At 39.8% G+C, this 25,796-nt stretch overlaps 1 protein-coding gene across 1 annotated transcript in view; it reads right to left on the reverse strand.

Annotated features, from left to right (window-relative positions):
• GNPTAB (N-acetylglucosamine-1-phosphate transferase subunits alpha and beta) overlaps positions 1 to 25,796 on the reverse strand; it is a 72,785-nt gene that overhangs the window by 41,494 nt on the left and 5,495 nt on the right. The window contains exons 2-4 of the mRNA XM_069489288.1: positions 7,596 to 7,681; positions 2,462 to 2,581; positions 1,355 to 1,396 (exon numbers count right to left, since the gene is read on the reverse strand). Coding sequence (XP_069345389.1) covers positions 1,355 to 1,396; positions 2,462 to 2,581; positions 7,596 to 7,681 — 248 coding nt within the window. The remainder of the gene's footprint in view (positions 1 to 1,354; positions 1,397 to 2,461; positions 2,582 to 7,595; positions 7,682 to 25,796) is intronic.

Genomic DNA, 25,796 nt, shown 5'->3' on the forward strand with positions numbered 1-25,796 from the left:
AAATATCACAAAATATTTATGACAGTGAAAATACAGAAATCCCAACATTTAGTAAATTACAGCACAATGACTTTGTGGAATATTATGCAACTATTAAAACTGAAAAGTATGCGCATGAAGATAATGTATCAACATAGAAATATGTATGATTATATAAAGTAAAAAAGTACGATATAAAATTGCACACAGATTATAAACTGTAACTACTCAAATATGCATTAAGAGGAAATAATAAATAAAAATGATAATAGCTGTTGAATGAGGATCATAAAATTATGTGAGTTTTTCTTTTCACTTTTCCCTCAACCTTTCTTTTTTTTGAGACAGAGTCTCGCTCTGTTGCCCTGGCTATAGTGCCGTGGCATCAGCCTAGCTCACAGCAATCTCAGACTCCTGGCCTCAAGCAATCCTCCTGCCTCAGCCTCCCAAGTAGCTGGGACTACAGGCATGCGCCACCATGCCCGGCTAGTTTTTTTTTTTCTATTTTTAGTAGATATGGGGTCTTGCTCTTGCTCAGGCTGGTCTCACCTGAGCTCAAGCAATCCTCCTGCCTTGGCCTCCCAGAGGGCTAGGATTATAGGCATGAAGCACCGAACCCGGACTTCCCTCAATCTTTCTTAATGTCACACCATCACTTTCATTTAAATAATTTAAATCATTTACAAAACAGTATTAACATTAGCATAAATAAAACTCCATAATTAACATAAAGAGGTGATTCAGAAGGTACTTCTGGATCTTGAAATTCCCCAGGACCTTCTCTAAGAATAACTGTTTTTTAAAGTCTAATGGTTAAGTGGGGGAAGTGGCAGTTAACAGAGGTTTCCACTTGCCAGTGAGACAGTCTTGCTTTAAAGACCTATCAGAGTCAGGGATCATTCAATTGTAGATAGATTCTTGTCATTGGGATAAATCCCCTTCCCAGGTCCTTAAATATAAAACATGCAACTTTACAGCCTTTAAAGAAATATATATTAAACATATTAGTAAATGGGATATAAATTTTATAAATGAAAGCATTGGGTATAAGTCAGAGTTCAAGCAGACCAAGAGAACAATGAACCAAGACAGATTAACGGGAACTATAAAAAAAGGGAATTCTTGGTACTCTAACCCTTTCAAATGTAATAAAGCTTTGGTTAGCTAGCACTCAAATAACCAGAGTTCTCAGTCAACTATGCATTCAGCATTGCAAAATTTCCCATCTAATGGATCCACTTACTTTGGGGATCAAAAACTATAGAGAAATAGAGTAAATACAAAATACTGTGTATCCAACAAAAACAAGTGACAATCTGGAAATTTCACTTTAGTCCTTCAATTTTTCTTCTTGAGAGGAAATAAAAATGTTTACCTCTTCTTAGTTGGTTCCGTCATATTCTTCCCAAGGATTTCTCTAATGAAAAGCAAATAGAGTTCATTACATATGCATGAGCTAGAGGTAGCACTAAATGAGAGTAAAAGGGACTTACAAAGTTGATTTTCCTGGTTACTCTGATGAAACCAACATACTGGTAGGAACCACTATAATGCTTACATGTAAAATGGATAACAAGTTAAATGTTCCAGTGAAATATTACGAAAAACACTGTACTTCCCCCTGTAACCAAGACAGTTTACTTAAAATGTAAACTTTTATATTTTACTATTAAAAGATGGTACCAGGCTGTCAGTCATTTCCATGCACTGGGAAGGTCTTATATCCTCTAACCAAGAGAAAGAGAGAATTTGTTGCAGTATAAGGTGGCCAATGACCTGAACCTGGGGTGCACCCCTGACATTTACAAAGAAGTGAATGAGGTTCTCAGAAAATACTCCTGAGGAAAGCAGAGGGGAATTTGTATCAGCCAGATTCCTAGCTCTGAAGGCTCTCTGGAAGTCCATTGTATCTTTCTCAGATAAAGTAAACAGAATGATCAAAATCACATATTAAAGAAAAAGTACCAAAGTTTCTAATATCATAGTCTATGATGTGTTCCTAAGAGGGAAAAGGGAATACATGCTTCTTACTGTCTTTTTCAAATGGAAACAAGTCTGTAGGCCTATTATATTTTTCAAGAGAATAATAATCTGTCTTACTGTGAAGCTATTTCCCATAATAAACCCTTATTTCATGAAAATATGACACCTGGAACTTGAAATGAGTGAGCAGGAAGCCTAGAGCTTTCCTGGGACCCCCCTACTTTAGGACCCTTGAAGACCAAGCCATCACTAGAGCACCACGTTCATAAAATGGCCATCTAACAAAGTAAGGCCAGCACCTGGCAGAAGTAGCCAAATCCTCCTTAGGCACCAGGAAACAAGGATCAGACAGATGACTGCCAAGATCTTGCAATGGTGTGGATTTGAGAGGTGGAGTTTTGTTTGTATAGCATCGTGAAAATCAACTCACCCTTCTCAAATGCACACTTACTTGTGCTCACAGGACTATGTGTGTTTATTTTTTTAAACTCAGTTTTACCTCATTGCTTTCTGCTCCTCCTCCATCTGTTCTCTGACCTGCTGTAGTTCCTTCAGGAGTTCCAGATCCGTGCCATTCACCCAGGTGTAAACCACGTCGATCGGCATGGGCAGACAGAGCCTAGGGCAAACCCACAAGTCCTCCAGCTTAAATGCATTTTTCCAATATATTTGGAATAAGAATATAACAGGGTTTAAATCCAGAGATCATGGAAAAAAAATCAATGAAAAGGTAATCCAACTGTGGTACATTATCACAGAAATGCATGTTTTCAAACAGGAGCTGGGGGCCTACTGTTTGTCAAGTACCTTCTCTGTGAGTTGCATTATGCTAAACACTTCACATAATTTCCATTGTTTGATCCTCACAACCACCCTGTAAGGAGGCTGGTATTATTCCATTTTAAAGATTATTTAGGGTGGTCTTGGAAGCTTGATCTAGATTAAATTGCTATATTCTAATAGCAAACAAGGGAGCGGGGATGCAAATGCAGCCAAACAGAAAAGAAAATAGAAGCTTAAAGAACAAAGTTATTTAAAAAAAAAAGTTATTGACTAGCCCATGATGAAGACCTAGCCCTACTCAGTACTGCAGCCTTCTTGTGCCCTCCTGCCCCCAAGCCCAACCTCTCCCTGGCCTCCTCACTCTGCTCTGCTTTCCCTTTTTTCATAGCACTTATCATCTTTCTAACATACTAAACAATTAACTTGTAACCTATACTGTTAATTATGTGTGTCCTCCCCCTAGATTGTAAGCTCCAAGAAGGTGGGAAACTTTACTGCTTTGTTCCCTAAAGTAGCCAACCAATGAGAAGAGTACCTGGCACATAGGTGCCCAGTAAGTATTTGCTAACATGAGACGCTAGTACAGAAGACCTTTCTGAACCTGCACCATTTTTCCTAATTATCTTATCCTCGCAACAAGGAGTCAGGCAGACTTCCAATTCTTAAGTGCACTGTTTAAGCCTCACCTTAGTGATTTTGTCCAGGTTCTACCTTTGCCAAAAGCATTTCTCCCCATCCTCTCACTGATTTACCAAAACCTACCCATCCTTCAGGGCCTGCTCCAGAACTACGCCACTTTGACGTATGAGTTCATGTATACATTTGGGTAATGATATTACTTTTCATGGGCTGTTGCAAGTTCAGTATTTTCCAAGAAACCGTATAGTTTTTGGGGTGTTTTGTTTTAGGCCAAGGACCAAAGCTTACCCTTTTACCATCTATTTGTTCTCCTCACAGCCCAGGTACAGATTAGGATGATTTTGGTTGCAACCGAATCACTCAGTGCAGGATTAATTATCCCATGGGAAAATAAATGCAGGTTGGTGGATAAATTTTTCAAATTATGGAAAGAAAAAAATAAATATTACAGAAGTGTCAACCACTTTTAGCTTAAAAGAAAGAGGTGAGATGACTGGATGAAAGGAATGTTTATCCATTCACTGAATAAATATTTATTGAGCACTTGGTATATGCTAAGCACTGTTCTAGATGCTCGGGATTCAGCAATAAATAAAACAAAATCCAAATACGTGACTTCATAGAGCTTACATTCTAAAAGGGTGAAAACAGGAAATAAATCAAATAAATGGATATAAAGTCATATTTTATGTTATGGAGAAAATAAAGCAGCAAATGAAGACAGAGTGTATGTCTATGTGGGGGGTCAGTTTTAAAGAGGGAGCTCAGAGATGGCCTTAGTGAAAAAGTAGTATTCCAGCAAAGATGTGAAGGGAAGAGAGGAAGCAAGACAGTTGTATAAATGGGGGAACAATGGGCCAGAAAAAGGGAACATTTCATGCAAATGCCCTCAGACAGACATATATCTCCAATATCTCACTTGTTCAAGGAACTAGAGGCCAGTGCTCCCTGGTGGGGCAGAGACAAAGGGAACAAATGGTAGAACGCAATTGGAGATGAAGGTCAACAAGGTAACAAGGGATCCAGAGTTTAATCAGAAAAATGAGGAATCGCCTTATACTCCAGCACATGTGATAGCTGAGTATCTACCAACTCTCTTGTCAAGATTTACCACTGCCTGCAGAATAAAGTCTAAACTCCTTCATAATCTGCACCTTGCACTCTGGAAGCTCCAATTGTATACCCTTACCCAAATATGACAAGAACTTGCAACACGTTGTGCCTTTAAACGTGCTTTTCCCTAGGCCTAGAATGTTCTTTCTTTCATGCTTCTTTTAACTAACTACCTCTTCCTTCCCCAAACCCCCTCTTCCCTCACCCCCTACAAAGAGAATTTATTGCTTAACCCGCAGCTTCCATATGACTTTGTACTCTGAGGCTGCAGTCCCACTCCCCCCGACCCCCGCCCCGTCCGTGGCCTGCTAGCAGTCATGTCGCAGAGCTCCGCAGAGCCCTGTCTGTAGAAAAACTGTCTTCCATGAAACTTGGTAGCCAGGGAGTACGGCTGGCTGGGGGGGGGGGGGGGGGGGCGGTGGCCACACCACAGGAAGTGAGCTGAAGCAAAGGAAGCTTCATGTGTATTTACAGCCACTCCCTATCGCTCACATCACTGCCTGAGCTCCGACCCACCCCGGTCTGTGGAAAAATTGTCTTCCTTGAAACCAGTCCCTGATGCCAAAATGGTTGGGGCTGCTGCTAAGGAATTCTTATCATACTGTGCTGTACTATTTTTCATGCATGCGTATTTTCTGCATTTATCTATATCAATGGTTCTAAAATGTTAGTAGGCATCAAAATCACCTGTAGGACTTGTAAAACAGATTGCTGAGCTCCATCCCTAGTGTTTCTGATTCAATAGGTCTGGAAGAGGACCCCAGAATTTGCTTTTCTAACAAGTGCCCATGTAACGCACCTGCTGCTGCTCCGGAAATCACATTTTGAGAACTGCTGACTTATATGTAGGTTATACTTCACTTTTTTCCCCACTGAAATGCCAGTTCTATGTAAGGTCAACGAGTTCATCTCGTTCACCACTATATGCATAGGGCCTGGTACAAAAGTGGGGTTTAATACATATTTGTTGGATAAATAACTATCAGTTCATTCCTTTAGAATTTATATCAGTCTTTCCCAGTTTAAGAAAAAAAAAATCTATCTGCCTCACATTGCCCACATGTAAATTATCCAAGGTCATCTCACTTTCAATCTCCCAGTTGGTTTATGCTCAGACTAAAAATAAATTTTAAAAAACTGCTTAAGTGAAATATTTTTAAAAGAAAAGGTTAAAAAATGAGGGGGGAAGAGAACTGCATATTCTGAAGTTTTCCTGTAAAAGTAATTATCTGCTATTACAGATTTTTTTAACATACTCAAGAGATATCTATATATGTTCAATGTATAAAAACATAATATAATATATTCACAATATACTGTATGTATTACATGATCAGCTTAATTCTCTGGTGAAATTGACAATCCAAAGGAGATCATGTGATCTGCACAAGGTCAATGAGTCAGTTGTTTTTCTATTATTAGATATGGTCACGGTGAGTGTGAATCTTTTGTTCTAACCACTACCCCACTGTCTGGGTTCACAGATGAGAAGGCAGGCTTTATCTTAGAGCTAAAGACTAAGTCTCCTGTGACTCAGAACAAAAGTAGTGGTGACACAGATACTACTTTTATTTTAATCACTGTGGTTTAAGTGAACATTAAAGTCATTTAATAGTCCCTTGGTTCTATATTCTATAAAGTAGGCAAGAAAACCTAGAACTTAAATAGTATCTTAGAACCAAAGAGTTGGAAGAGATTTTACACTTAATCTAATAACCACATTTTACAGTTGACAAAATCAAGCCCCAAACTGACTTACTGCCTCATAATTAGTAGCAGTGGAAAATTTACATATTTGCTTGTTAATGTCACATAGAATGGGATTTTTTTTTCATTCAAGGAAAACAACCTTAAAAAGATTTGTAAAAAACAAGCAAAAGAACGAAAACATTCTACAAAAACGATGGTATTTTAAAATATATTAGAACATGTGGCATGTTGTATTATGATCCACTTATTTGTTATCATCAAAATTAGGCAATTTTGAATATCCCTACATAACAATCAAACTAATTTTAATACAATCTAAAATTAGAAGACACATTTCATACAAAAATTTTTTTTAGTTCTTTAGAAAGAGAACAAAACTATTTGATTAAAACTGCTGACCTCAAAATCTGCATTTTCTGATACGCTAGTTTTCTTTCTAAAAGTTTGAAGCTCCTTCAGGGCAGAGATCTGCGCATCTGTGCCCTATCAGAACGTCGGGCACAGAGTGAGTGCTCAATAAATGAGTAAAAAAGTCAATCAAGTTTGAACTTTCTTTAGGGAAACCAGCTGTTGTTAAAATGAAAATTGGAGAAGTAGGAAATTATATTTCATTAAGAATCCTTTAATGCAACAGTTCTCAGAATGTGGTCACCAGACCAGCAACTTCAGCATCACCAGAAAACTTGGTGGAAATGAAAATTTTCAGAGCCCCTCTGAGACCTACAGACTCAGAAAGTACGAGCTGGGAAGAAATTGTTATTTTCTCAGGCCCTCCACTGCAAGCTGAAGTTTGAGAACTGCTACATTAAGAAATGGTTCTCAAACTTTTTAGCCTCCAGATCCTTAGCAACTGGAAAATTATTAAGGACCTCAAAAAGCTTTTTTTTATAGGTTATAATTATCTACATTTGCTATATTAAAAAAAATTGAGACATTTAAAAAATACCAAGACATTTTAAAACAACAATAATAGGCCAGGTGTGGTGGTTTATGCCTATAATCCCAGCACTTTGGTAGGCTGAGGCAGAAGGATTGCTTGAGGCCAGGAGTTTGAAGCCAGCTTGGGCAACACAGCAAGACCTCATGTCTACAAAACATTTAAAAATTAGCTGTATGTGGTGGTGCATGCCTATAGTTCTAGCTACTCGAGAGGCTGAGGCAGGAGGATCAAGCCCAGGGGTTTGAGGTTACAGTGAGCTATGATTGAGCCACTGCACTCCAGCCTGGGTGACAGAGCAAGACCCTATCTCTCAAAAAACATAAATAAGTTAAACCATATCTTTAACTTGGAAAGATGCTTCAACTGTCATATTTAAAGCATGGATGATTTCATGACTCATCATTTAGGTCCAAATAACAGATATTCCTCAAAATAGATCTCTTCTCACCGATTCTGAAAGGACTTTCCAGCAACATTGTCTCTATAGGAATCAAACAAGACATGGTATTGATCTCGGCTCCATTCCAGAACCACCTAGAAAGAAGAAAAAGAAACAATGTTTTCTTTGTGTCATCTTTGAACATGTGTCCTAGAAAAAAATCAAACAAAACTAAGAGTATTTAACTTTCATTTCATTTTAATTTCATTAGGAATTGCTAGAGGAATAGGCAAAGCAATCAAAATTCATTCCTTCACTTACTGTCTACCACATACCAGACATTGTGCTAGATCCAGACAAATTACAGTTCCTGACCTGGACAGCCTAAAAGATTTAGTGTCTCATTGTGTTTGGAAAAGGGTAGGGGAATCAAAGAAGTTTACGAGGATGTGATATTTGAATTGGGTCTTGAAGAATGAGTTCACCAGGTAGGGAGAAAGGGGCTGCCAGCCAGTTGGAAGAGCATATTCAAAGGTTGAGAAGCAGCAAGGGCAGATTGTTTTAGGGCAACTCTGTAGCTGGCTTTGTCGAGAGCACAGGTAGATAACTGCAGAGCAATGCAGCTAGGAAAGAAAGCTGGGCCCTAACTGTGACAGGTCTTCTGTGCCTTGGGATGAAGCAATACTGAAAGATTTTAAGACAGCTACACATCCATCTAAAGTTTAAGAAAGACTCTTCAGCATACATGAACACAAGCTGAAACAGAAGGGACTGACAAGATATGGGAGGATGATGACCTTATTACCTACGAGGTTTCACTGATAACCTTGCTAAACATTTCAGAAGAAGTGGTAAGCCTCCTCTTATCTGCATCCCAAATCTATAAACCTACCCAGACATATGCCCCATTTTCTTTTTCACTCTTTTTACCACAGATGAAGTGTCCCTCCTCTTTGCAAACATCTCATCTTTGTCCATTTGCTCTGTATCTCATCAACTCAGGTTCTTAAGACCTTGTCTTATTTTCTCCCAAGAGGATTATTCCCGTCAGCACTTAAGCATGTTCTGGTATCTCAGAAAAACCTTCCCGTCATTCCACATCCCTCCCAGCTAGTTCCTCTAACCCAATTCTGTCCCTTTCAAGATTGTCTCCTGCTCCCTCCTTCAACCTTCAGCCCACTTCAATATTAATTGCCAAGCCCTCCACCTTGTCAAATCCAATGACATTTTCCTGATCTCTATCTTACTCAATTCATAGCGGTTGCCTAGTTCTTCTTTCTTGAAATGCTTTCTTGGTTTTCCTCCTATCACTCTGGTGGCTCCTTTTCTGTCTCCTTTACCAGCTCATTCTCTGCTATCTAATCTTTGTGTATGCCCTTTATTCTATTCCTCTTTCTGAAATGCCTGCTTCCTGCCCAGGCTTCTTCCAGCATCCTATTCCACCACCCCGAGGAAGTGGCCCTGCTACATTCAGATGGGCTATAGGAGCCCCAGTTGTTTAAATTTCATTCCAGACAGCAGAAAGGAAAGAAAGGGAAAGATACGCCCCTCCATTAAGGTGACTTCCTGGAAGCTGCACCTACTACTTCTGTCTTTATCAGCCAAAGTTTAAATAAATCTCTATTATAAGAAGTTAAAATTTATCAAAACTTATGCACATAAACACAGTTTGTAGTTGAGAGAAATGTAAAGATGTGATACTAAATAATAACTGCATAAAATTAACTGTAGCATATGCTATACTATACTATTGTAATAATTTCATAGCCATCTCCTGTTGCTACTGAGTTGAGCTCAAGTGTTCTAGCTGTTTGAAATTCCATGTGACACTAATTATCTCCCGATGAGTAGTTGGTATTTCTAGTAAATTGTGTATCACAGTAAAAAGTGATCTCTCAATAATTCTCCCATATTTTTCATGTTTAGTGCAATACTGTAAATTTTGCACTAAACACCATAGGACTCTTATGAAGTGCTGCTATTAGTACTGCTGGAAGTGTTCCCGAGGAGCAGAGAAAAGTCACAACATTAGAAGAAAAAGCTGAATGGCTTGATATATACCATAGACAGAGGTCAACAGCTGTGGCTACCAAACATTTTAAGATAAAGGAACTTAGTGCAACGGTCATTATAAAAAAAAAGAAAAGAAAAATTCATGAAACCGGCACTGCAGCTACACCAGCAGGAGTGAAAACCTTGCACTTTTTGTGAAATACCTTTTTAATCGAATGTTGAAAATGTAGCTTTTATGTGGATGCAGGATTGTTATAAAAAAGGAGTATCTACCTACAGACTCTAATATGATTCAAGAAAAAGAAAAGTTGTTACATTACAACTTAAAGCGAAAAGAAGATGAAGGATCTAAAGCTGGAGAATTTAATGCCAGCAAAGAATAGTTTGATAATTTTAGAAAGCGGTTTGACTTAAAAATATCAAGCTAACAGGAGAAGCAGCTTCTGCCAACCAATAGGCAGTAGACCAGACGCCACTAAGAAAATCATTGAGGACAAATGATATCTGCCTGAACAGGTTTTTAATGCAGACAACATTTAATTTAATTCTGGGGGAAAAATGCCACAAAGAACACGTAATAGTAAGGAAGAGAAGTAAGCACCAGGATTTAGGGCAGGAAGGGATAGGTTAACCCTACTGTTTTGTGAAAATGCAGTCAGGTTTATGATTAGGACTCTCTATAAAGCTACTAACCTTGACGGTAAAAGATAAACACCAGCTACTAGTCTTTCGGCTGTATAAAAAGAAGGCTTGGACAAGGAGAACCCTTTTTCTGGGTTGGTTCCATAGACGCTTTGTCCCTGAAGTCAGAAAGTACCTTGCTAGTAAAGGACTGTTTTTTAAAGTTCTTTTGATATTGGACAATGCCCCTGGCCACCCAGAATGCTGTGAGTTCAACATCAAAGCCAACAAAGTGGACTAATTAAATCAAGGGGTCATAAGGACCTTTAAGGCTCATGACACACAGTATTCTATGGAAAGTTTTAACGCTATGGAAGAGAACTCTGATAGGGAGAACTTTTGATTTCAGTTTTGTTCTGGCTTGCTTGTGTACACTTATACTCGTACTTTCACACAGATCCAAACCCCAAGTGTTCCCTGAAAGGGCTTATAGGGCTTTCTTTTGCTCTCAAGAAATTAATAAGAAGCAGAATGGGAGTCAAAAATTCTAAAGCATGCAATAATAGCCCCCCTCCTGCGACCCCTGCCGGCTATATGTTCAAAAGTTATAGTCTTCTCTCATCCTCATTTTTAAATCAATGGATAGAGAACCAAAACAATGTGATGGCCATCCTGGGGATCTTTTGAGTTCCCCAAACTTGTCCTTTTTAGAAGAAAATTGGAAGACTGTGGTCCTAAAATTGAACAATCTGAGTGGGAGGCATACTTTAATTGGCACTTCAAAGCTTCTAAATGCATTCAGGATCCTAAAATTGCCCTCTCTACAAGATACTATCTCAAAATTAATTGAGATAAACAAATAGTTAAGAAAGGACAGGCCTTAAGGACCCAAACTCTTCTCTCTCTGGAAGAAACTTCCCTTCTCTTTCATCTGTTCCTCCTCTCTATCCTTCCTTGGCCTACTAAAACATGTTCCTTTAAAGTTAAACTCACTGATGATTCCTCTAAACCCCATAATTCTTTTGTTTCTTGGAGCAGGGCTGACCTTTGAGCCATTGCCAAGGAATTTCCAAAGGTCACTGAGGACCTTCAGTGATTTGCTGATGAATTCAACATAGCCAGACTTCTCAACCAGATCTTTAGTTGGTTCACATACTTGTCGGTGAAGGTCAGGCACAACACTGGATGGGCAAGGCTTGTTGGTGTGATCCTGAGGGGATTAGGCAAAGCACCCCCCAAAGACTATGATAGAACCCAAGGCATGGGAAAAAAAACTCCACAAGGCCTATTTAGGCTTCTCCTAAAGCCTTAGACTGGGAAATACTCTAGGGCTTTACCCAAGAACCTAATCAGTGGGTTTACAACTATCATAGCTAGCTCCAGGGTGTATTTAAAGAAAATGCTGAGCCGGGCATGGTGGTGCATGCCTGTAGTCCCAGCTACTCGGGAGGCTGAGACAGGAGGATCGCTTGAGCTCAGGAGTTTGAGGTTGCTGTGAGCTAGGCTGACGCCACGGCACTCACTCTAGCCTGGGCAACAGAGTGAGACTCTGTCTCAAAAAAAAAAAAAAAATGCTGGATTACCTATAGATGTTGATTCTACTCGAGTAACCTTTAATTCTGTTTGTGAATCGCCTATGTTGAGAACTCCCAGCTGGTCAAAAGAGCCTGCATGGAATGAGGAACTATGTGTACTCCCGAGCTAGTTAATTTGGCATATCAGCTTGCCAGCACTCTTGAGGACACTACTAAAAAGAAAACCACTAAAATTCTTAATCTCCAATTACAGCATATGGAGGCGCCCAAATATAACACTAGGAGGAAAGCTCCTGAGCTATGCTACTACTGTAAAGCCAGACCTCTGGAAAAGAGATTGCTGCAAAAGACAGAGAGAACCTTTCATCAACTTCAACGAATCTCCAGAGAAATATGCTCACTGTATAACAAAAAGAAAAAAGGGGGGGCCAGTCTCAAAAGTTTACATATCGTACGATTCTGCTGGAGCTCAGGTGCCTTAACATGCTAGGATGCCTTGGAAGCTGCCTCAGAATCAAGGTCCCTCTAACCCTGTCCTCACCCAAACATGGGGGATGGAAAGAAGGAAATGCATAGTTTCTGAAAACAAAATTGGTTTTGCATTAAGAGGCACTCAAAGAAAGAACAAGATACACTAAAGATATTCTAAGCTTTATCTTTTCTAGCTTCCCTTCTCCTTTGATACCAATCAGGAAGCTAAAGCAGCTCATCACCAGCAGCACTTTCTGATCAATTTGATTCAAGATGCTGGTTTTCTCAATGCAAAGTGGCTTAGTGCAATAGGCACAACTTTAAAAATAAAAAAAAAATTAACCCATTTCATGTTAGGAGTTGAATGGTTATTAAAACTGAGGCGATTTCCCCTCTTCACATAAATTAAAGGAAATAACTCAAACCCAAGATGCATGACCACTCTTACTCAAACACTAATTAAACTCAGACACTTTTCTAGATCACGCCTACCTTCTTTGGATCCTTTATGGAATTAGACACACAGCATATGTTTGTTGAATAGATTTTTTTATTTCTTTCTTTTTTTTTTTTTTTTTTGAGACAGAGTCTCACTCTGTTGCCCGGGCTAGAGTGAGTGCCGTGGCGTCAGCCTAGCTCACAGCAACCTCAAACTCCTGGGCTCAAGCGATCCTCCTGCCTCAGCCTCCCGAGTAGCTGGGACTACAGGCATGCACCACCATGCCTGGCTAATTTTTTGTATATATATATTTTAGTTATCCATATAATTTCTTTCTATTTTTAGTAGAGACGGGGGTCTCACTCTTGCTCAGGCTAGTCTCGAACTCCTGACCTCGAGCGATCCACCCGCCTCGGCCTCCCAGAGTGCTAGGATTACAGGCGTGAGCCACCACGCCCGGCCGTTGAATAGATTTTTTTAAGAAGCACAAAATGGAAACCAGGCTTCTACTATGGACTAATCATTTATTTGCATGAGATGATGTAGGAGTTACTTATTGTTTAGCTTTTGAAGGAGTACAGATCAAAATATATTAAACACTATCAGAGAAAAGAAATAACAAAGGATAGGGCAAATCATGACAGAATTTTCCTAGGAGAGAGCTAAGATTTTTAAGGAAATATAGGAAAAGAGAAAAAGGAAGGATTTGTTTGCCATTTGGGGAAGAAGGAAGGAGGCAAAATAACAAAGGAAATTGTATTAAAAGTCAGAATTAAGAACATTAAAGCTCTGACAGTGTACTTCACTGTATAAAAGTTGTATCTAAAAGAAAACAAAAAGTAAAAACAAAAAAAGAACCTCCAGCAACCACAATTGGCTAAAGGAAAAAAGCAAAAGAGAGAGAGAGAGAGAGAGAGAGAGAGAGAAATACCGAAAGATACTTTCAAAATGTACTCGAACTGACTTTCCAGGTATGTCTAGGTTTGCCTGTTTTACTGCTCAGAGCTTTAAGAGTCACAGAATTCTTCAGGAAAGACTTTAAATCCAGTGCCCTCCTCTGCAGCCAAAGTTGAGTCCTGGTTATAATGTCCTGGTAAATAGTCATTCTATCTCTGAGTTCAGACCTGCACTGTCCAGTATGATATCTACTAGCCACAAGTGGTTATTAAATTTAAACTAAGTAAGAAATTAAGTATCTTAGTCACACTAGCCACATTTCAAGTGCTCAATAGCTACATGCAGTTAGTGGCTACCATATTGGACAGTGCAGAAATACAGTACATTCTGATCATTACACAAAGTTCTATTAGTGCTGCAGCTATTCATTCCGATTAAGTGTCACAAAAGTACACTCTGTGGTGAGTCAGAACGCTTGACCTAAACTCTAGTTTTGCTATTTTAGACAAGTCACTTAACACTAAGTTTCAACTGTAAAATTTAAACAATACTACCTTATCCCATAAGGGGTGGTTATGAAAAATCAAGTGAGCTGATACATGAGGGCTGTCCAGAAAGCATCCAACCATTGTTAATATGTAATTTTCATGGCTGGATGCTTTCCGGACAGCTCTCATATATCCAAATATTCTGACGACTACAAAGGAAACATAAAGTATAAAAATATGAAATAACACTGAATTTACTTAGCCTCACAAGGGGCTCACAGACTACTAGGAAGACAAATTATGAAACAAATAATTACACTATATCATGTGAAAAAAATAAAACTAAAATACGAACAAAGAGATGGTTTAACCAGGTAAATATTTCTATTAATACTACAATTTTTAAACAAGAAGCCAAAACTATTCTAATTAAGGTTTTTTTAATTTCATTTTGGCAAAATTTAATTGCCATAAAAAAGTTTAATGAAATGAAGTTTTACGTATTAACTTAATAACTTAATTCAGTCCATAAATAAATATTATGTGCCTCCATTCTAGACTCTGAGGACTCAGCAATGACCAAAACAAAGTTTCTTCCTTTGTGGAGCATTATAGACTAGTCAATGGAGAAAGTGCTTGATATAATGTTATAAGAAAAAAACAACAATCGCAGGGGTGGGGAACCTGCAGCCTCAAGGCCACATGTGGCCTTCTAGGTCCTTAAGTGCAGCCTTTTGACTGGATCTAAATTTTATAGAACAAATCCTTTATTAAAAGGGGTGCAGGCTGGGCGCGGTGGCTCACACCTATAATTCTAGCACTCTGGGAGGCCGAGGCAGGAAGATCGCTCAAGGTCAGGAGTTCGAGACCAGTCTGAGCAAGAGAGAGAGAGAGACCCTGTCTCTACTAAAAAATAGAAAGAAATTATCTGGACAACTAAAAATATATAGAAAAAATTAGCCAGGCATGGTGGCACATGCCTATAGTCCCAGCTACTCGGGAGGCTGAGGCAGAAGGATTGCTTAAGCCCAGGAGTTTGAGGTTGCTGTGAGCGAGGCTGATGCCACGGCACTCTAGCTAGGGCAAAAGAACGGGACTCTGTCTCCAAAAAAACAAAAAAAAGGGGGGTGCAGCAGAGAAAGATGAAGTTTTCTTGCCTCCTTTGGTGCTTAAAAATGAACAATTTTAAAATGAGAAGACCACAGGTTCCCTACCACTCTGGAGTATGGTACTAGCAAAATGGTGTAAGAGGCAACTATAGTCTTTCTTTCCCTGAATAAACATCAAAAAATAAGCAAAAACTTCCATAATAACAATAAAAAACAAAAAAACAAATATTGTGTGATTCTATCATATAAAATGTCTAGCAGGCAAATCCATGGAGACAGAAAGTAGATTAGAGGTTACCAGGAGCTAAGGGGAAGGGCGAATGGGGAGTTATTTCTTAATGGTTACAAAGTTTCTAGGGTGATGAAAAAGTTTTGGAAATAGTGGTGATGTTTGCATAAGCATAAATGTAATTAATGCTACTGAGTTACACACTTAAAAATGGCTAAAATGGCCGGGCGCGGTGGCTCACGCCTGTAATCCTAGCACTCTGGGAGGCCGAGGCGGGTGGATTGCTCAAGGTCAGGAGTTCGAGACCAGCCTGAGCGAGACCCCGTCTCTACTAAAAATAGAAAGACATTATATGGACAACTAAAAATCTATATAGAAAAAATTAGCCGGGCATAGTGGCGCATGCCTGTAGTCCCAGCTACTTGGGAGGCTGAGGCAGTAGGATCGCTTAAGCCCAGGAGTCTGAGGTTGCTGTGAGCTAAGCTGACGCCACGGCACTCACTCTAGCCTGGGCAACAAAGTGAGACTCTGTCTCAACAACAACAAAAAAAAAAAATGGCTAAAATGACAAATATATGTTTAACCACAATAATTTAAAAGAAAAGTAAATCACTATAATAACCTCCCCCCAAAAAGAATAAAGATTATGAACAACTCTATATCCACAGATTTGATCATTTAAATAAAATATTTAGATCAACTTCTTCAAAGATATAACCTACCAAAACTCAAACAAGGAGAAATAGGTCATCTGAATAAGGCTATATCTATTAAACAATTTGAATGAATAATTAATCACCTTCCAAAACAGAAAGCAACACACAGAGATGGTTTCACTGGTGAATTCTACCAAATATTTAAAAGGAAACAAATGATACCCACTCTACAATCTCTTCTAGAAAACATAAGCAGAGGGAATACTTCTTAACTCATTCTATGAGGTCAACATTACCCTAATACCAAAGCAAGACAAATAAGAAAGGAAAATTACAGACCAATATCTTTCATAAACATATACATAAAAACCCTCAATAAAATACTACCAAATCAAATCCAACAATACATAAAAAGAATTATATACCACAACCACATGGGATTTCTCCTAGGTATGTAAGGCTGATTTAACATTAAAAAATCTATTAAAGTAATCCTTCACATCAATAAGTTAAAGAAGAAAAACTGTATGATCATATGAATAGATGCAAAAAAAAATTGACAATCCAATATCCATTCATGATTAAAAAAAAAAAAAACACCTTCAGCAAACTAGGAATAAAAGGGAGTTTCCTCAATTTGAAAAAGAACATCCACAAGAAACTTACAGCTAATAACATATTTGATGAGAAACTACATGCTTTTCTCCCTTAAGTCAGGAACAAGACAAGAATGGACTCTTCCCTCCTCAACTCTTCATTCCTACTCATATTGTACCAGAAGTGCTAGCCAATGCATTAAGACAAGAAAAGGAAATAAAAAGTAAACAGATTTAAAAGGAAAAAATAAAACTTTCTTTGTTCACAGATGGCATGATTGTCTATGTAGAAAATCCCAAAGAATCAACCAAAAAAAAAAAAAAAATCTCCTGAAACAAATAAGCGATTATAGTAAGATGGCAGGATACAAAGTTAACATGCAAAAGTCTACTTTCTTATATATGAGCAATGAACAATTGGAATTTGAAATTAAAGATACAACACCATTTAGGTTAGTGTCCCTCCCCTGCAAAAATAGAAAAGAAACATATAGCTATAAATCTAATAAAATATGTATGAAATCTATGCAAGGAAATCTACAAAAAGCCAATGAAAGTAATCAAAGAAGATCGAGGCCAGACATGGTGGCTCACATCTATCATCTCAGCACTTTGGAAGGCCAAGGTAGAAGGATCAGCTTGAGGCTAACAGTCAAGACCAGCCTGGGCAACACAGCAAGACCTCATCTCTACAAAAAATTAAAAAATTAGCCTGGAGTGGTGGCAGATGCCTCTAGTTCCTGCTACCTGGGAGGCTGAGACAAGAGGATCACTTGAGCCCAGGAGTTCAAGGCTGCACTGAGCTATTATCATGCCACCACACTCCAGCCTGGGCAAGACTCTGCCTCAAAAAAGAAGATCTAAATAAGATTCCATGTTTATGGATAGGAAGACTCAATATTGTTAACATGTCAGTTTTGTCTAACTTGATCTATAGATTCAAGGCAATCCCAATTAAAATTCTAGCAAGTTATTTTGTGGATATATACAAAATGACTCTAAAGTTATATGGAAAAGCTAAAGACCCAAGGTAGCCAACAAAATACTGAAAAAGAACAAAGTCAGAGGACTAACACTACCCAACTTCAATACTTACTATAAAGCTACAGTGACCAGGACAATGTGGAATTAGTGAAAAATTGATAAATAAATCAATGAGTAGAATACAGAACCAAGACATAGACCCACATAAGTATAATCTAATCTTTGACAAAGAAGCAAAAGCAAGTCAATGAAGAAAGAACAGTCAAAAAGTGGTGTTGGAACAACTGGCCATCCACATTCAAACAATAAATAAATCTAGACATAGATACTTTATCTTTCACAATTAATCTTTAACAATTTCACAAGTTAATTTCAAAATTAACTTAAAATGTGTCAAAGACCTAAACCTTAAATACAAAATTAAAAAACTTCTAGATGACAACACTGGAGAAAATCTAGGTGACCTTGGATTTGGTAATAACATTTTAGGTACAACACCAAAAATCCAATCCATGAAAAAAAAAAATTGATCAGTTAACTTCATCAAAATTAAAAATGTCTGCTCTGGGAGGCACTGGTAAAAGAATGGAAAAATAAGCTACAGACTGGGGGAAAATATAAAAACACATATCTGATAAGGGATTGGTATCCAAAATATACAAAGAGGCTGGTGTAGTGGCTCACACCTATAATCCCAGCACTTTGGGAGGCCAAGGTTGGAGGATGGAGGCCAGCCTGGGCAATATAGCGAGACCCCATCACTACAAAAAAATTTAAAAATTAGCTGGGCATGGTGGCATGTGCCTGTAGTCCCTGCTACTTGGGAGGCTAAGGCAGGAGGATTGCTTGAGCCTAGGAGTTCAAGGTTACAGTGAGCTATGATGGTATCACCGCACTCCAGCCTGAGCAACAGAACAAGACCCTGTCTCTAAAAAAAGGAAAAAAAGAAAAAAGAAAAAAAAAAAAATATATATATATATATATATACACAAAGAACTATTAAAATTCAACAATTAAAAAAAACAATTAAAAATGGGCAAAAAAAACACCATACAGATAGCAAATAAGCATATGAAATGATGCTCAACATCACATTATTAGGGAATTGCAAATTAAAACAAGAATGAGACACCACTATACACCTAATAGGATGGCTAAAATCTAAACACTGAAAACGTCAAGCTGGTGAAGATGTGGAACCACAGGAACCTCATTCATCGCTGGTGGGAATTCAAATGGTACAGCCATTTTGGAAGGTTGTTTGGCAGTGTCTTACAAAGCTAAACATAGGCTTACCACACAATCCAGCAATCAAGCTCCCAGGTATCTACCCAATTGAGTTGAAAAATTATGTTCACATAAAAACCTGTACACAAATGTTTATAGCAGCTTTATTCATAATTGCCAAAAATGGGAAGCAACCAAGATGCCCTTTGGTAGATAAATGAATAAACTGTGGTCCATCTAGATAATGGAATATTATTTAATGCTAAAAAGAAATGAGCCATCAAGCCATGAAAAGACATAGAAGAAACCTAAATGAATACTGCTAAGTGAAAGAAGGCAATCTGAAAAGGTTACATATTATATGATTCTAACCATATTTTGGAAAAGGCACAGCTACAGGCACAGTAAAAAGATCAGTGGTGGCATCCTACTTATGGCATCCTTCAAAAGGAAAAAAAAAAAAAGGGCTCCCCTTTCTTCTCTCAACCATCTCCTCCCAGACCAGGCTCAGATGTCAGCCTATCTGAGAAAGTGTGCCTAGCACCCACACCTATTCTTCCACTCCATTTATCACCATGTATTTTAAGTTTCCTACTTGCTTGCCCATCTAGACCTGTCTGGACTGTGAGTTCCTCCAGAACAGAAAGAAACATCTTTGTGTCTTTAGTAAGCAGTAAAGAACCTTCATAAACCAGTCATATGAACAGCTTCTGAAAATTTGCTAAAGAAGCTTTATCCAATTCGGAATTAATGAGACACAAAAATGAAGTTAAGGGAATGAGGTCATGAAGAAAAAAGGTATATCAAGGGGAAAGGATAAACTAAAATACTAAAAGAAGTAGCAGTTTTAGGAAGTAATTTTAAAGTAGGCAATATGGTTTTTAGTCTAATTGGAGAATGCATTTCACCCTCTGCATGAGTGACTTAGTCTATAACATTTTTTTAAAGATCACTTCTTCCTGCTTAATTTATGCACATATGAATCACACACAGGCTTACTCATCAACTGCTAGAGATTCTGCATCTGGATCACAAGATGGGAACAATCAATCTAAAGAACAGTAGAAATTTAAAAAGATATATCAGGATATATATATTTAGTTACACTTGCTTGTTACATTTTAAAAGGACCTAGAGAGAAGCCTACATGTTATTACACAGTGTAATCCACGTTAAATGAATAAAGTTCTTGCTCCCTCTGCTTTCATATCAGCCGTAACAAGTACACTGAGGTAAGGAAAGATTCTGAGTTTTCCTGTTCTGTCTCTAAGGAAAGATTAATGGGCCTTAGCCCAGAAGGTGGTCTCCTGTTCCTGTCTTCATCAGCACTGTGGTCAGGTGGAGAACGGTCCTGCGATGGGACATTTGGCACTTAATGAGCATTTACTGAACACCTGGCACCAAACTCTGTGCAAGGTGCCTTATATACAACAGGCCTCTCATTTAAACCACCCTTCCTCACTAGGCTCAATCACAGTCAGTGAACAAAAATAAATTTTGATGCTCATAAGTATTCATTCAACGAATATTCACTGAACACCTAGAATGAGAATCTGGGAGAGCAAATTAATTTGTCTATCTTGCTTACTTTTATATCCCAAGATGTTAGTGGAGTGTCTGACACATAATGGAACATAAAAACCAGATGACTTTGCCTCCTAAACCTCTAGAATCTGTCAACTTCTCTTTTTATGCCCTTCTACCAGCCCTAGCCAGAGGCTCCTACAGACTAACTGCCCTGCAGCCCTTCTTGCTTCCTCTAATTCAGGATTTCTCAACTTTGGCACTTTGCTGTGGGGGCTATCCTACGCATTATAGGATATTTAGTAGCATTCCTGGCCTCTACCCACTAGAGGCTAGTACGTAATAACCTTTAAGGGCACCCTATTGTTCTCAGGACAAACAGCAAAGTCCCAGACACCTAAATACCTAGGGGGTGCTGGGAACAGGGCGCCACCAACTGCCCTGATCTCCCCTAGATCCACACTTTGCCTTGCTCTCTACCCTCCTGCCACATGGGCCTTTGTCTACCTTCTTCAATGTGCCCTGACTTCAAGGCCTTCACACTGTTTCCTGGGCTGGGAGCAGGGTTTCTCAACCTCAGCACTATTGGCATTTGGGGCTGGATGATTCTGTATTGTGAGGGGCATTATAGGATATTTAGCAGAATTCCTGGTTTCTACCCACTAAGTGCCAGTAGCACCAACCCCACCCCATGCCCCAGCTGTGACAACCAAAAATGTCTCTAGATGTTGGAATATTAATATGTCCCCTGGGAGGCAAAATCATACCCCACTAAGAACCACTGCCCTAGAGCAAACTTGCCCTCATTTCTCCTCACCCTCAGTAATTCTTACCCTTTAGAACTGAACTCAAACAGCATCAACAAAGCCTCTCCTGACCCCCAGCCACCAGGTAAGACTGAGTCTCACTACCAGTCTCTCCCACAATACCCTCTACTTCTTTGCTGCATTTCTCACAATTTTAATGAAGTAGCACTTAATGTCTGGCTGCACAATGAGAATATAAGCTCCTTGTCAGCGCAAACGACTACGTCTGCTTCATTCACTGCTATATCCCCAGGGGCCTGGTACAGCGCTCAACAAATATTTACTAACTGAATGAATGAGCCAGGCACTCAGCCCAGGCACAGGGATATGAAGATAAGAAAGATTCCATCCTTGTGCTGGGGATGCTGAGTACAGAATTGGCAAATAAGTTTCACCTCCTGGGCAAACTCAATTAACCGGTAGCTGCATTGATGTGCATGTAAAAATATAAGTTTTTTCTGAGGCACCAAAATACAAGACACTACATTCCAAAGTGAGGTGTTGGGCCAAGATGCAAAGTTTCCTAGGGAGCAGTTGCAAACTCATCCAAATCATGGTATAAAGGTCCAGGAGCATCAGAGGAGGGTTTTTAGAGGCAACTGGCATTCTGTGACTCCTGCTCCACCTCATACAAGGGGAAGGATGGGAATCTCTGTCCCACCCCCTCAAGCCCAGGAAAAGAGCTCAAAGGATCACCAAGAGAGCTCTCTATGGGTCTGTGGAGTTGGGTGGGTAGCATGTGTGTCTCATACCCGAGAAATATAGAAAGGGCTGACTAAATGCTCTGAGGACAAAACAGAGGTTGTCATGTGCTGGAATCAGCCCACACTCCCCTAGTTTGAGCAAAGGATGTGGGTGTCCCACGCACCAAATGTGGGCCACACAAGAGAGAACCAGCAGGGGGTCACCTTACATCAGGCCCTGGGCCCTCTGGAGGGGCAAAGAGGACGAGATGAGAAGCTCCCAGTATCATCAGACTCTTAGAGGCTATGGAATGAGTAAGCAATCAGTCTGAAAGAAGAGGCATATGGTCTCATCAGGGGAAAACCAAGTGATGTGCCCAAATGTAATGGTGGGTACGGTCTCTGAAGGGTATCCTTTGAAAGCACTCAGGAGAGAACAAGCTCTGACACGTGCAAACCCCAGACGGCTCCTGCACCTGTTTAAGAAGGACTTTTCTGCCCTCATTTCCTTTCCTTCTCCCACATGCTCCAACACAGGGTGGGTGGGAGAAGAGAAGCATCAGGGGAGCAAAGTGAGAAGCAGCCCCCTGTGCCCACCCTCCCTTCCCCAGCTGCAGGCTTTCGGCCTGGAGCAGTCTGTGCTTGCGCAGTGGGGAAGAAGCTTCAACTTAGCCTTGAAGTTCTGTTATGACTTAGGATTTGTCAAAGGAAAAAAAGACCAAACTCTGTAAAATAATTTTAAAGAGATTTACTCTGAGCCAAATTTGAGGACCATGACCCGCAGCCACGCCCAGGCAGCCTTGAGCAAGTGGACTCCATGTGGCTGGGTTACAGTTTGGTTTTATACATTTCAGGGAGACAGGGGTTACAGGTAAAGTCATAAATCATATGTGGGAGGCATACATTGGTTTGGCCCTAAAAGGTGGGCTATCGCCAAGCGTGGGCTTACAGGTTATAGGTGGGTTTAAAGATTCTTTGACTTGTAATTGGTTAAAGACATGAAGCTTTGTCTAAAGCCTTGTTTTAACATAAGGAGCTGTTTATCAGAGATAAGCCACCGACATATATTTGTTGTGGAAATTGAGGACCTGCAGGTTTGTCTTGCATACCCTTAGTTAGGCCTGTTAATCTGTTACAAAGGTGAGCGGCATGATGAGGCATGTCTGACCTCCCTCCTCCTGGCAGGCAATTTACTTTTGGGATATCCCTTTGGCCATGAGGGTGTCCATTCAGTCAGTCAGACGGAGTGGAGTGAGCCTTAAAATTTTATTTTAGTTCACAGACCGAAGACTCTAATTGCTAAATTGACTTTATGTAGTATGAAGTGACCACGGGACTTTTTATTACCTAGCAGTGACAGAAGTCTTAGGTCCACCTGAGTTTTCTTCCGGGCAGGGGTAAAGTTAACCCTGCAAGCCAAAATAAAGGGCCAGTGGAAGGTAAGAAAAGAGGCTGGCTACACACCCCACCAGCTGTGCTTACTCAACAGGACAACTGCAGCCAGCTGCCTACCCAGCATCACTTCCCTATTCTTCTTCCATAAAGGAACCCCACCTCCACATAATGGGAGACAGTCCCCAGCTTCAGGGGTAGGTCAGATTGGTCTAAAAGTAACCCCTTCCTCCTTTCAAGGGGTTCATTTGGAAATGGCTCTATGACCCAACTGGGGCCAATGGCAGGAAAGGATTGCTAAGGTCATTGGGCAAGTTCTTCTTCCATGTTCTGGGAGTGTTCTCGGGTGCTGCAGGAACCCCAAACTGTTAGAGAAATTATTCTGAAACTATATCTGGGGCTCAGGGAGACAAAAGTGCCATGATGAAGGAGCACTGTCTGCCACAGGAAGGCAGGTGGAAGGTATGTGGTACAGGCAGCTAGAAGGCAGTGTGGACCCAGAGCCTGTTGGAGGCAGCAGGAGATCAAGAGTCACAGATGTCTGAATGGGGGCAAAACATGTGTTCCCTATATACAGGAGGCGATGGCTAAGGAGCAAAGCCTGGGGAACCCCAGCATTAAAGGCCGAGAGGGCACAGTGAGTGGGGAGGGTGAACAGAGAAAGGGGATGGTGATCTTCCTGAAGAAAGAGTGAGATTTCCAAACGCCAGAGGGCCAGATGCTGCAAAAAGTTTTTCTCTCTTAAGTTGCTAAAATTCATTAACAAAATAAACAACATTTAGACCTCAAGAGTAAGTCAGGCCAAATGTAACCATCAAATAACCATATTAAAGATATATACTGAATCATTATCAAAAGATTTAGGAGGGCACACTTGAATTGTGTTTAACAAAGCTCCTTATTAATATACCCACCCAATAATACAAGTTTCACAGAAAGAGTAATTAACAAGATACTAAAAATGGAAACAACCCGCTTTTACATCTTCTAGAGCAAGGTAAAGTGCTAACAGCCATCACAGACAATGTCAACGCTAAAGCTGAGGAAAGGAAATGGGTGTACACGGAAGCCAGTACCTAGGACAACTGTTGCTCTGGCCCTTCTTTTGATAATAGCCTTGTGGTTATCCTCTAGGGCTCCCCTCTCAGTTCATGTGGTTCAGTTGAGACTGACAGCCCCACCCATCCCCCCAGCTCTGGAGATGATTCTGGTGGTTAACAAGGGTATCACAAGGGCACTCATTCCCCAGCCTAGGCAGGCAGCCCTGGGTTTAGCTGGCATTAATGAGAAAGAGAAGCTATCTTTTTACTGCAGTTACTAAACTGGTACAACAGAAGCTGGAGTTGCCAGCAGTGATCTTTGCTCCATTTGGGGAGAGCTTGTCTGAGAAGTAAACCAAAAAGGGGAAAGCTGAAGATCAGAGACAAAACAAGATTCCTGATGACATCAGTTGAGTACCCAGATCCAACCCTGCCAGAAATTTCAACCTGTATTTTTCAATTGCCATGTACATTCTAACAGCAGGCCTCAGGATTTTAGAGAAAGTTACCAGAACAGGAAAGACTTTCAGAGCATGAAAATGTGTAAATTATAATCAGATCAATCATTTTCGAGAAATAAAAGATAACTATAAATGTTCTGCATCAGAGCAGAACACTTTACTAGGAACGAGTTTGAAAGAATATTAGTTAAGATCATCCTCAATTCATTCACTCATTCACGCATCAAGTATTTATTTGCTACCTACTGGGTACCAAGCACTTTCTAGGTGCTAAAAAAAAAAAAAAAAAAACAGCAGAGAATAAGATAAGGTCCCTGCTTTGACAGCTGGACTATGTATCTCTCCCAAACCTCCCAAAAGAAAGAGACTCTTTAAAAAGCCTGTGTAGCCATTGGCATTTTCTCTGTAACACAAACTCCATTATAGTATATTTCACATGTGAAGAACCCAATAAATTTGTATTAACAAAACATTAAAGCTAAAATGGGAGTCTTGAAATTTAGACTCACAGTTTTAAAACATTTTTTTAAACAATGACACCTTTTCCCCTTAAAAGAAATCTACATACCTAGCACTCTGGGAGGCCAAGGCGGGAGGATCGTTTGAGCTCAGGAGTTTGAGACCAGCCTGTGAAAGAGCGAGACCCCGTCTCTACTAAAAATAGAAAGAAATTATATGGACAGCTAAAAATATATGTAGAAAAATTAGCCGGGCATGGTGGCGCATGCCTGTAGTCCCAGCTACTCGGGAGGCTGAGACAGTAGGATTGCTTGAGCCCAGGAGTTTGAGGTTGCTGTGAGCTGGGCTGATGCCACAGCACTCTAGCCCAGGCAACAGAGTGAGACTCTGTCTCAAAAAATAAAAAAATTAAAAAAAATAAAGCAGGTGAGCAAAAAGGAGCAGAGAGGCCAAGGAAAAATTACTATCCATTATGAGTAGATTCTATCTGAACCTATCTGACTTGCTTCTGTAAGTTACTTATTGGATATTTGTTTCCATACTTAATGCACATAAGAAGTGATAAGTTATACACACACACACCCATACCCCCCCAACACATGCACACAGATACACACACGTCGGTGATCTACAATCCTGT

This window comes from Eulemur rufifrons, chromosome 16, assembly GCF_041146395.1.
Source record: "Eulemur rufifrons isolate Redbay chromosome 16, OSU_ERuf_1, whole genome shotgun sequence".
NCBI lineage: Eukaryota > Metazoa > Chordata > Mammalia > Primates > Lemuridae > Eulemur > Eulemur rufifrons.